This window comes from Aspergillus alliaceus (genome assembly GCF_009176365.1).
Source record: "Aspergillus alliaceus strain CBS 536.65 unplaced genomic scaffold BDW43scaffold_20, whole genome shotgun sequence".
Taxonomy (NCBI): Eukaryota; Fungi; Ascomycota; class Eurotiomycetes; order Eurotiales; family Aspergillaceae; genus Aspergillus; species Aspergillus alliaceus.
This window is the reverse complement of record NW_022474703.1, coordinates 495,545-508,446: the sequence shown is the minus strand read 5'-3', so window position 1 is coordinate 508,446 and position 12,902 is coordinate 495,545. Positions and strand designations below refer to the sequence as shown.

The 12,902-nt window shown below is 49.3% G+C and overlaps 3 protein-coding genes across 3 annotated transcripts; 1 reads left to right on the top strand and 2 right to left on the bottom strand.

The window, feature by feature from the left end:
* Nucleotides 1-524: 524 nt before the first annotated feature.
* BDW43DRAFT_310907 (PaaI family thioesterase) lies at nt 525-1,097 on the bottom strand (the record flags this gene model as incomplete). Its single annotated transcript, XM_032047062.1, has 1 exon — nt 525-1,097. One exon carries the CDS (start codon nt 1,095-1,097, stop codon nt 525-527), a length of 573 nt encoding a protein of 190 aa, XP_031900748.1.
* Nucleotides 1,098-1,638: 541 nt separating this feature from the next.
* Nucleotides 1,639-9,332, top strand: BDW43DRAFT_310906 (type I polyketide synthase; the record flags this gene model as incomplete). The annotated part of the gene is made up of 5 exons (XM_032047061.1): nt 1,639-1,830; nt 1,878-1,964; nt 2,006-2,078; nt 2,146-8,453; nt 8,511-9,332. 5 exons carry the CDS (start codon nt 1,639-1,641, stop codon nt 9,330-9,332), a joined length of 7,482 nt encoding a protein of 2,493 aa, XP_031900747.1.
* A 2,198-nt stretch (nt 9,333-11,530) lies between these two features.
* On the bottom strand, nt 11,531-12,568 carry BDW43DRAFT_310905 (uncharacterized protein; the record flags this gene model as incomplete). Its single annotated transcript, XM_032047060.1, has 1 exon — nt 11,531-12,568. One exon carries the CDS (start codon nt 12,566-12,568, stop codon nt 11,531-11,533), a length of 1,038 nt encoding a protein of 345 aa, XP_031900746.1.
* Between the last annotated feature and the right edge of the window lie 334 nt (nt 12,569-12,902).

The following is a 12,902-nucleotide window of genomic DNA, read 5'->3' as shown; positions in this document are numbered from 1 at the left end:
CTCTTGATAAAACCTTGCCGCGAGGGCATGGCCAATACCCCCGCTACTACAGGCTGTGATCAAAACTGAGGACGACGATCGGGTGTTATGACGTGGATGGCGAAGTGCGTACGTCTGGTGAAAGATATGGCTGTATGAAAGGCAGATGCCCTTTATTTGTACATGCCGAAAAAGCCTAAACCGTCACGGGACATCGTGAAATTGCGCAAGGGTGATCGGTATACTACAGGGATGGGTAATGCATTCGTGCGTAGGTGGCTGATTCAAAGTCAACGGTGTTCTACAAGTTGCCCAAAAATGAAAATCGGACACCAGAGCTTGTATCCAAGGATATCTGAACCAGGTTATTCTCTGATCTAGTGGGTTGGTTGTATGGAGCCCTATGCTTCACGTCATACGTATCTATAGTCTTAGATTGAGTAAAAGGCTATTGCCTACTTGATCCGTGACTAAGGTAAATCGGACTTTACGCGTATCATTGCTCTTACGTCGTAGGTATTATCGAGATGATAAGAGTAAAATACTTAGATGGGCGAATAGAGGCCGTGGGTGGATGGCGGCTCCAGATAGTGACCACGACCCTCCACCACAACCTCACCGGCTTGTGATGTATTGCCCTCCAGGATTTCCAGCCGGCCCTCCACCCAGGCTGCATTTCCATCGACTTTGACGGTCCTTGCTTTGAGAACGTAGAACGAGTCGGTTGGGGCGGGCTTCCGGTAATCTATGCTCAAGCACAGGGTTACTGCTACACGTTTCGGCAAAGCAGCACTGGCACAACCCGCCAGCCCTTCGTCCATCATGGTTGCTAACAAGCCTCCGTGGGCCATGCCAGGGTATCCGGCCACAGATGCTCCAAGATATAAAATCAGATAGAAGGAAGCCCCCCCTGTCTCATAGAACGCCAACGGGGGGACGGTAACTTTGCCTGGAGCCACGAGGCTGCCCGCAGTGAACATTTCTGATCGCATCGATCTTGGAACCTTTTGGTAGTAGCGAGACTCGGATAACCGAGCATCGGATCGTAGGCGTCGCGTCAATGTATGCTGTTGTAGTTGATGCTCGACGTGGTCGATTGAGGAAATCGTTGCGGCCATCGTCCCAATCACAACAAATGACACGTATAAAATGATGGTTGGATAATAAAGTCTTGATGAGCGGTTTCAGCAGCCGAGGTAAATGGATGCAGAGGAGATGCAACCTGATATATACCGGTGACCCAATGTGAGAATGTGCGTCGTGCGCCAGTGTTGCTAACTCCCCGCGCCCTTGATATTTCGAGCTTCAGCCTGACCAAAGTTCCGAATTCCACGTCAAATTCCACGTCACACCTGCAACTTTAATATATTGTGGGATAAGGAGCAGGATGGAGGTTATACGGCGCTCTACTAGAGCATGAGAAACTAGCAATGGTTCCACCGTGATAGGCCTTCAAAATGGGGGCAAATGAATGGATATGTCCCGCATAACCTAGTATGTAGACAGGAAAAATTGAAACTTAGTGAAGGCTGCTTAAAGAGTCAACTTTCTGCAGACATCGGCTTGAAAGAAATTTCTCAGGATATCGACTTGAAGGACATTCAAGTATCACAACAACTACGTTGAACTGCTTTTCTCTTCAAACGAAGAAATAGCATCATGAATTCCGAGCAGATTCGCCAGCAGTCAGTAGCTATAGTTGGTATAGCTTGCCGGCTGCCGGGGCAGGCCGCAAATGTGGACAAACTATGGGAACTCTTGTATGAAGGACGTGCTACTTGGTCTCCTGTTCCCGAAACTCGCTTTCATGAACAAGCCTTTTTTGACCCGGATAGCAAGAGGAATGGAGCAGTTAGTTTCAGCCTAACTATCTAGAAAACAGCTGACATATGGGGTAGTTCCATACTCGAGGAGGACATTTCCTCCAAGATGACATCTCTCGCTTTGATGCCCCATTCTTTAACATCAACCCCGCAGAAGCAAAGGTGGGCAATAAATGTTGTTAACCACATTTAAAAATGGGAAGGGTGACCTAAGACAGGCCATGGACCCTCAAATGCGTCTGCTGTTAGAGTCCGCGTATGAAGCATTTGAAAACAGTGAGCCTCGTTAACTCTCTTCCACCCAGAACCTCAGGCAAATATAGACTAACAGCTCAATTGGAAGGTGGCATGACATTAGATCTGCTGCGAGGGACTGATACGGCTGCCTACGTGGCGCTATACAATCGTGACTATGAAAAGATGCTCCTACGAGACTCCGAAGACCTCCCTTTCTACTATCAGACCGGCAATGGCGAGGCGATGTATGCCAATCGACTATCCTATTTCTTCGATCTTCATGGACCCTCATCCACTCTGGATACTGGCTGTAGTGGTGGCATGGTTGCATTGCATCAGGCTTGCGAAAGTATCCGGCATGGTGAAAGTACCCAAGCCATTGTAGGAGCGTCTAACCTGATCCTGGACCCAGCCAGTATGATAGGTCCTAGCTTCCTCCAGTTCTATTCTTCTGATGGTCGCAGTAAGGCATTCGATCAATGTGCGGATGGATATGGGCGAGGCGAGGGAGTCTGCACTTTGGTGCTGAAGCGCTTGTCAGCGGCAATCGCAGATGGCGACCCTATTCGGGCTGTTATAAAAAGTTCAGTCATGAATCAAGACGGGCGCACCACTGGAATCACCGTGCCTAGTGGGGAGGCGCAAGAGTCACTAATCCACGCTGCATATGTGGCGGCTGGACTGGATCCGGCTGACACTAGCTATGTTGAGGCTCACGGCGCGGGTACTGCAGTTGGAGATCTCACTGAAAGTCAGTCCGTTGGGTCAGTCATTGGAAATGCTAGAAAAACAAAAGGGCGGGAACCAGTTGTAATTGGCTCCATTAAAGCCAACATCGGCCATCTAGAAAACGTTAGTGGCCTGGCGGCAGTGATCAAGGCAGTGCTTGTGATAGAGAAAGGATGTATCCCCAAAGCCGTGAAGTTTCAACAGCCCAGCCAGGAAATTCAATGGAAAAGTTGGAACTTGGATCTCCCTACTCAATTGCGAAGCTTAGACTCCTCTCAGGTGTCTTTGAATAGCTTCGGGTATGGTGGCACAAATGTCCATGTCATCCTCGACAAATTCCACGAGAATGAAGAAATAAATGACTCCATAACTGACAGGTCTCGATCTCTTGTCTTTGCTCTGTCAGCTCGATCCAGTAGCTCTGCCTACCTCGCAGCCGAGATTTTACAGAAGTACTTGGATAAAATACATTTAGACAGGGAGAACAACAGCATTTTTCATTCCTTGGCTCATACCCTATCCACTCGCCGTTCCATTTTTCCCTGGAGAGCGGCGGTCGTGGCCAGCTCGGTGTCTCAGTTGCATGAACGACTTGGCTCCATCACATATTTACATAATAAGAAGATGCCTAAGATCGGGTTCGTTTTCACAGGTCAGGGAGCGCAGTGGGCTACGATGGGAAGTGAGCTTTGGGAGATCAATGCTGTGTTTCGAAATTCTATTGCAGCGGCAGAGAAGTGTCTAACCGACCTAGGAGTTAACTGGAAGCTCACCGATGAGCTATGGAAGTCACCGGATCAGTCCAGACTCAATAGCGCGATACTTGCACAACCGGCATGCACAGCCATCCAACTGGCATTAGTTGATCTGCTGGCCGCGTGGAACATCTACCCTAGTGCCGTTACCGGCCACTCCAGTGGTGAGATTGCGGCTGCCTATGCCTGTAAGGCCATTTCCTTCCGCGATGCGATACTGGTTGCATATGCGCGAGGCTGTGTGGCCGGTCAGATCGCCGAGGATAAGAGGTTCAATGGTGCGATGATAGCTGTGGGCCTAGGACCGCAGGCTGTGGAATCCTACCTTCACGCCTCCTCGGAATCTGACGGTTTAGTCACGATAGCTTGCATCAATAGCCCTGAGGCTGTCACAGTTTCCGGTGATAAGGTCGCCGTGGACATATTAGAAGCAAAGCTGCACCATGATGGGGTCTTTGCTCGTCGACTACCTGTAGATGTAGCCTACCATTCATACCATATGCTGCGGGTAGCGGATATGTATCGCGACGCCCTCGCTACAATGAAAGCGCCGCACTCCAACCCTGATGTACCGTTCTACTCGAGCGTGACAGGTACGGCTCTTGACGGAACGAAATTGGGACCACAGTATTGGGTACAGAACCTTGTCTCACCGGTTCTATTCTCGCCCGCGATGGATAAGTTGCTATCTTCGGAAGCTCCTCAGATGATAGTAGAAATTGGCCCACACGCAGCCTTGAAGGGCCCTATCAAGCAGATTTTTAAAGTGAAGGCAATCAAAATTCTCTACTTATCAACCATGGTCCGTCATCAGCGCACCAGCCAATGTCTGACCGAGCTCGCCTCCCATCTTTTCACTCACGGCGCTCAAGTCAATTTGGACAAGGTGAACCTCATGTCGGGCTCGACTCGACACAGGGTCTGTCTTACTGACCTCCCTCCATATCCATGGGACCATTCATCATCCTTCTGGCACGAAAGCCGACTGAACAAGAACTATAGGCATCGAGCAGATCCGGCGCATGAGCTACTTGGAATCCTCAGTCTGGAATCGAGCTGGATGGAACCTCGATGGCGGAACTATATCAGCCTCTCCTCACATTCGTGGTTGGCCGGGCATCGAATTCATGACGAGGTAATCTTCCCTGCTGCAGGGTTTATGGTCATGGCCATGGAAGCGGCGTACAAGATGGCAACTCAGCAGCTCCCTCAACATAAGCGCATGGGTAATATCGAATTGAGCGATGTCTCCATCTGTGAATCTCTGATTATACCCAACTCCGGATCCATTGAACTCATATTCGTCCTGCGACCAGCCAGTGACTTGCGCGGACGAGATCTCGCGCGCCGGCATGAGTTCGTAATCAGTTCCTGCTCTGATAAACGGAATGTAGTAGAGCACTGTCGCGGATTTGTGAAGATTGACCTTGATGACACGGAGCCACTGTTAGGTCTACTCGAACACCAGATTGATATAGAGACACTGCCTCAAGTTCGGATAGAAAGGTGGTATGATGATTTGAAGCGAATTGGCATTGGGTATACCGATCAGTTCCGGGGATTAGTCACCGCATCAGCAGGACGTGGCTATTCAAGCTCCACGCTCAGGCCCCATGCCACATTAGGCAAATATAGCGTCGGACTTCATCCTGCAACATTAGATCTCTGCCTGCAAACCATGCTCGCAGCAATCGGATCGACAGACGCCATCCGGGGCCCCATCTTACCGACGTACATACAAGGTGCTTCCGTGAGGGTAGATTGTCTGAAAAATGCTTATAGCAGAATGCGGGTCTCTTCGAAAGTGAAGAAACTCGATGGGAATAAATTCTATGCCGACATCGAGGGCTGTTCCTTTGATGCAGATCAGACCGGTCTCGTCATGTCGCTGCGAGGCCTGCAAGCCGTATCCCTAAAAAGCGTGTCCAAAAAAATGGATGAGACTGACCAGGTTAAAGCGTGTCAAAAGATGTTTATGATGCTCGACCCAGATCACCTGAACGACAGGATGGTGGATGAAATTTGTAACGCATCTCTCTCACCGGTCTCTGTCGCGTCCATGTTAGCACAGTTCCGAGACGTGTGCCGCTATTACGCTCAAGCAGCCGTTAAGGAGATATCGCATGAAGATGTGCAACGGATGACACCCTATCAGATACAGTACTTGACATGGCTACAGAGAGAAGCTAAACTGGGCGCATATGATGTGTCGGCAAGCTTAGTAGACCAGGTTAACTCATTAAATGCAGAAGGGGAGATGATCTGTCGCGTGGGTAGTGGTCTGCCGTCTATCCTCAAGGGGCTTCAGGAACCGCTGTCCTTGATGATGGAGGACAACCTTCTCTATCGGCTCTACGAGGATGACCAGAGTATGCAACGCTCTGCTACACAAGCCGGAGAATTTGCACGCATGTTAGGGTTGAAATCCCCGGGTCTGCGCATCCTGGAGATTGGCGGTGGCACGGGATGCGCCACATTGCCAATCCTAGAGGCTCTGAGTCGGTCAGAACGAGATTTATTTTCTCATTATAGATTTACCGATGTGTCCTCTGGATTTTTTGCCAATGCACATAAGAAACTGGAACAGTGGAAAGAACTCATTCAATATCAGAAGTTGGATATTGAGCAGGATCCCGCACAACAAGGGTTTGAGCCGTCGGACTACGACCTTGTGGTCGCGGCCAACGTTCTACATGCTACCACCAATATTGAGAAGACCGTCCAGCACGTGCGTCAGTTGTTGAAAGAAGGAGGCAAGCTGTTGCTGCTCGAGAGCACAAGGCCAACAGTGCACCGTTCGTTTATCTTTGGTTCGCTGCCAGGCTGGTGGTTGGGGGCCACCCAGCGTAACAAAGGCGGCCCTTTGCTAAGCGAGCAGGAGTGGAACGAGACTCTTCTGGGCCAAAGGTTTAGTGGGGTAGACGCAATTCTGCATTCATATCCGGCTCCGGAGGATCAAAGTGATAGCTTAATCATATCAACTGCCTGCCCTGACGGTCCCCCGTACATCGACGGAGCTCAACTGGCACTGACTTTGACTCAAGAACAGCTGTCCAAAACAGAGAAGAGCCTAGGCTACCGAGTCGCTCAGCGACTCTCTACCCTCATGATTTCCAGAGCTGTAGAAATTCATCCACTGGGAGACAACCGATTACAGGATCGAACGTGCATCATGTTGACCGATCTCGATGGGTCTATGATCGGTGATCTTGACCCAGCAAAATTGCAGGATCTCAAGCACACATTGAAGTTAGCGCGTGAGGTGATTTGGGTGACTTGCGGTGCTATGGATCAGTGCATAAATCCCATGCCAAGTTTGGTTTGGGGCCTAGCACGAGTGCTGCGACATGAAAACCCCCACGTTCCGATCATTACCCTCGACCTTGACCCAGAGGACCTGCCACAGTCCCAAGAGATGACGGCAACGCTTCGAAATTTCATTTACCGATATCTCCAGAGCCCAGATATGGGAAACAGGGAGTGGATTGAACGCAGAGGGCAGTGGTATGTTCCTCGATTGATTGAGGACGCAGCCACCACGCAATTTGTTCGGTTCCACTCGTTGGCTCCACAGCTTAGTGCCTCTCAGTTAGAGTCTTTCCATCAGCAAGGACGAGCACTATCTCTGACGACTAAACATACGGGAAGTCTCCAGGATTTGACCTTCACAGATGATGATGTTCTCGAGGCACCTCTCTCTGAGGCAGAAGTACTAGTGGAGGTCAAAGCATCTGGTGTCAACTTCCGTGATATTATGGTGTGCTTAGGCCAAATGCCAGACGAAAATGTTGGAGAGATCGCTGGTGTAGTCACGAAGGTTGGCAGGGATTCACGGCACGAGTTCTCCGAGGGAGATAGGGTTTACACATGGCACGTGCCTCGATTTGCCAGCCACGTTCGATGTCCAGCGTCGAGTGTACGTCGAATTCCAATCAGTGTCTCCTTTGAACAGGCCGCATCAATTCCCATTACCTATTGTACAGCGTATCACTGTCTTGTAAATGTGGCGCAACTACGTCCTGGAGAGAAGATCTTGATACATTCCGGCGCCGGAGGTGTTGGTCAGGCCGCAATTGCTCTCGCTCAACATCTGGGAGCAACCGTGTTTACGACTGTTGGTTCGGATGAAAAGAAGCAGGTCCTCATAGAGCAGTATGGGCTTTCTGAGTCTCGCATCTTCTCTAGCCGGTCAAATAGTTTCACCAGACGGATTCATGCAGTGACCGGCGGCCGGGGCGTCGACGTTGTTATCAACGCTCTAGCCGGTTCTTTCTTGCAGAAGTCCTTGGAAGTATTGGCCCCACTGGGCCGATTTGTGGAAATTGGCAAGAGCGATTTTCTCGCTCACGCCCGGATGGATATGAGTGCTTTTGCACGCTCGATCTCATTTTCTGCTGTCGATCTCGTTCAGCTGGCGCGAGAAAAGCCGCAATGCATCGCAGAGGTCTTCACTGGTGTGCATCAAATGCTGGTAGAACAACAGATCAAGCCAGCATATCCTCTCAGCGCTTTCCCAATCTCGCATCTTGAGGAGGTATTTCGTATGATGCAGAAAGGGCAGCATGTGGGTAAACTGGTCATTACGCATGGCCCCAATGATATGGTCAACGTATTGCCACGAAGCCCTCCTGTGGCTCGACTACGATCAAACGTTACTTACCTCCTTGTCGGTGGGCAAGGTGGTCTTGGACGTGCACTTAGTATTTGGATGGCCAAGTGTGGCGCTCGGAGCATTGTTTCTCTTTCCCCATCGGGTGCTAGACGACCTCTTACGCGGGGTCTCATTGAGGAGCTGGCACAGATGGGAGTTCAACTCTTCTCCCGCTCTTGTGATATCGGAGACCGTAGCCAGTTGCAAGTTATCCTCGCAGACTGTGCCAAACATATTCCTCCGATACATGGTATCATTCACGCTGGGCTCACACTCAAGGTAAGTAACCAAGATTACATCAGGTTTATCAACCGTAATATGCTAACTCTATTGCAGAACACAACTTTTGAAAATATGACATTTGAAGATTTTCAGCAGGTGCTGCAACCAAAAGTGGCGGGCACTTATAATCTTCATGAGTACTTCCAGGATCAGCCGCTCGACTTCTTCCTCATGCTCTCGTCCTATGTCGGGCTGCTTGGCAGTACTGGGCAAGCCAATTATGCTGCGGCGTCTACCTTTCAAGACGCCTTTGCGCGTTGGCGAACGAGTCTCGGCAAACCGACATACTCTCTCGATCTCGGAACTATGCTAGGGGCGGGATCTCTTCATGAGAAGCCTGAGGCGCTAGCCCATTTCGAGAGGATGGGGCTGGGAGGAATCCCCCTCCCCGCACTCTTCGCTCTTGTTGGCTACGCAATATCAAATCCCGTCTCTGACTATTGTGACAGTCAGATTGCCATTGGATGGGCGCCACCACCAACATGGACTCGAGCCGATTACGCTGCTTTGGATCCCCTCGTCTCGCACCTCTCCCCACGCCTACCTCCATCCAGCGACGACAAAGAATCTCACGAAGTCTCTATCGACGAGGCTCAAGACCGTCAGCCCCTCTCCACGGCCCTTTCCCGCTGCCAGACCCCAGAGGAACGAGCCTCTGCAATTACTGTGGCTCTCGTCAAGCAAATTGTGAACATCCTCGGAGTCGCTACAGAAGATGTGGATCTTGGCAAACCGATCGCGGCCCATGGAGGGGATTCGCTGGTGGCCATCGAGTTCCGCAACTGGTTCCGCAAAGAGGTCGGGCACGGTTTCACCACTGATCAGGTATCGAATCTGTTTTCTGTCCAACAACTGGCCGCTGAGGCTGCTGGATGAGTGCTTCCAACGAAAGTAGAGCCCTTAAAATTAACCCACATCAGTCGCGGAGTGCTATCATCGTAGGGCGTTACTGAACAGAATGGGCTGAAATATTATGGTAATTGACTTGGCAATATAGAGCCAAATGGTATAATACGGGTTGTGACTCATCGTTGTGATTCGGAACCTCTGCAATATATTTATATCTGACTTTAATTTCTTTGAACTACTCTCTGATGGTTTGGCATGCACTTCATTTAAGCATACTTGCCCATCCCAGAGAAAGAATATAGATGACTAAACGTAGCTATTAATAATATCTCTGTATTCAATAATTAAATCTGTCTATCGAAACGTTTGAGTCTAAACACAATATAAAATTAATATGACGATAAATATATTGCTACGGGTAATCCTGAAGCTCCTGAGGGCGTACGAACTCTACTATATATAAGGCGCCTAGGAAGACAATCTGATAGTAGTTAATTATTGTGGCTCTTACTACCTGGTGAGAGGTAGGCTAACACCAGAGATAAACTGCATACAAATAACTATCATTTAATTACTAGATAAGATACTGATGGAAGGGTTTCCTTCTCCCTTCTCGTAAGCCGCGGTGTCTTCATAGCAGTTTGGCCTATTGTCCATGTCCTTTACCAGTTCGTATTCCTTCTATACTGCCTCAGTATCTGCTCTAGGTAACAAAACGATGTTTACACATCCAGAAAAAGTCATTCAGGACCTTAAAGTACATGCCCTTTGCAACAGTCTCCACCATTCATGGTACTCGTTCAAAGGCTGCATTCCTGAGGCCCTGCACTCATAATAAGAATATAATTCATGAAGGATTAATTAGAGTATAATCGAGAGTCTCTAAGAGTCATGGACTTTCTAAGAATTGGTGCAGGATATTATACGCGGTGTATGCATGCCACGGTCCCTTGGTCGGGAAAATATAGAAATATTAGTAGGGATCGAGAACGGTTACTTATATTAGAGAATATATTTAATATAAGCGCCAGTGACGAATGCCAAAGTCAAAGGTTACAACTTGATCCGCGTTCTTTTTAGTGGAGTTTCAAGAGATATCGATGATTATGGCGTCGACTGAGCCCTTAACCGCCCTCAAACTTTGGTATGACTTAATTTCATGAGCCAGCCGCGCTGTCTAGTCACTTTGAACGTCACACGATAGGCGACCAAAATGTCAGCAGGTGGTCTCGACTGGAAGCCAAGCTGCGCCTCAGCGCTTCGCCCGAATAGTGCACCCGTAAGATCACGGTTCTTGCAAAACCCCGACTCAGCATGAGCTGTTTTCTCTCTTGGGAGTTGCTTTGTTTCCTCTTCTGGGGCTGTTTATCTAATATCTCCAGGTGCTGCCCATAGTTGCTAAGGTACTGAACAATGGGTGGTTTCTATCATAGGAGCTGTTCGCTTAGAGAGCTTGCGACTGGGTGAGATCCCGGTCGGTCAGCAGCAGGCAAATGCAGGTCAGCAGCGGGGGTTTGCTAAATATGCCAGTCAGCAACCCCGTCTAAACGGTACCCACGTCTAGGGCGTAGCAGGGCGCGGAATCGACCCCCAGCAACCTATTGACCGCGCATAAGCCCACACGCTGGCCGGTTGTATTGTTCCATTCGTGATGAAACTTACCGCGGTCCTCATTTTAAAACTGCATGCTCATAGCTCTTAGGTTGTCTTGCCTTTGTCCTGAAAGGAGGTACGGAATATGTAACATCTATTCCGTTGATGGATTTCTGATCTGGAGATAGTATAATCTTGTGGATACGGTCTCCTGCTCTCTATAATAGGTATCAGAATATATCTTTTATGTTTTAGAACAGTACTAACGTCATCTCCAGCTAGACGGACAAGTCGCTCCAGGCATTTAAGGCTATCACGTATTTCTCCATTCTCCATCCAGCGCAGTCTTATGGGACGCATTCTCGTTATTCCCTATGGCAAAATTTGATCAAAGTATAGGGGTAGTAAGACATAAAGGAGAGATAGGTTGAACCAGCTGCAGGTTGGTCAAGTCAAGTAGGGGATAAGAATCACCACGAACGCAAGCAACTCCATTACCACGTCACGGATACCAAGTCGATCAGGTGATTAACTCTTAACCCAGACGCTTCCAGCTAATGCAGCAGGGATGCCGAAGTTTGCAATTGCAAACTTCGGCATCCCTGCTGCATTAGCTTCTTGTTGGAAATGTTTCAGGCTCGAGAGAGATCGATAGGTTTGGAACCATACAGGGGTGCATCCGCGTCATGATTTAAGTCGGCGTCCGCCATACTCTCATCATCTTCAACGTCATCCACATAGCCTGGGAGGGTCTTTTCGTTACCTAGTACGCCCTTAACACGCTGCCCAATATTGTCGACTAGATATGTTCTAAGCTCCGATTCATCTAATCCTTTCAGGCGCTGTATCATATCTGCTACTCCACTCAGTCTTAGGCAAGCTTCTTTAAGCCCAAGCGCCGGTGAAAGAAGATGGTTCATGAAAGACGGCCACTCTTCATCACTGGCTGATGCGACATCAGGCAGGGGAATATCTTCCCAGAATTCCGTTTCATCTTCCTCGTAACCGATCAGTAGTATCTCGGGGACACCAACTGCATCAAGAAGGCCCTGCCATCGCAAGGCCGCAGTAATTGTACGGTCGAATTCGCGGACAAATTCGGGGACCTGCAAGCCGTCAATTTGCATTGCTGGGCGAACGCTCTCCTTTCCTTTTTCGTAGAGCACTCTTCGAGACGCATAAGCTCTTGATTCCTCTAGACCCATCTTATTCGATAGCCCTTCTTGTAGGATACTTGCGTATCTTCGGCCCATATCCACCGCAAATAGGCGGCCTTTGAGGGCGCGGTAAACACTTTCAGTCTCAACCCTAGCGAGGTCCGCGATTCTCACATGGATGCACTCCCTTGAGGAAATTGGTAACCCGAAATAGTGCCAGGAAGCCCTGATCAAGGAGCTGAAGTAGGGTGCACACCTTGGCCGGGATGGTGCGCCATCAGCCTGCTTGCCTGGCTCTGTGCCCCTGTGTAGCTTGGGATTAGGTATGACGGGTTCGGCGCGTGACGCTAGCTCTGATCTCGGAAGGGTTATCATGCTGCCCACAGCACCTGGTTGCTGTTGAAGCTGTCTGTCTTCCTTGGCGGTTATACTGGCAGAGCAGGCATAATGATATTTAGTGCAGCGATCACACTTTTCACGGGGCCAGGAGCGACCAAAGGGAAGACACTTCATATAGCGACATTAGTGTCAAGACGTCTTTCCCATTATTCAGATACAGAAACAGAGAGCAAGGCGATTAAATGGGAGAATCCCATACCTTCTTTTTGTCTTTCCGGCAACGCGTACACTTCAAATAGTGGAGCCGCGCAGGGACAGAAGAGTTAGCCGAAGAATCCATTAACAAACAATGTAATATCGTGACTCTGGCCTATTGTGGAACTCTTGGGGGGGGGGGGGGAATTGCAATTGTGGTATGTAGTAATAGCTGATAGTTCATGAAATATCGGAATACTGTCTAGGGGTCTGGCAAGGTGCTGGAAAAACTCTGAATGACACGAGAACACCG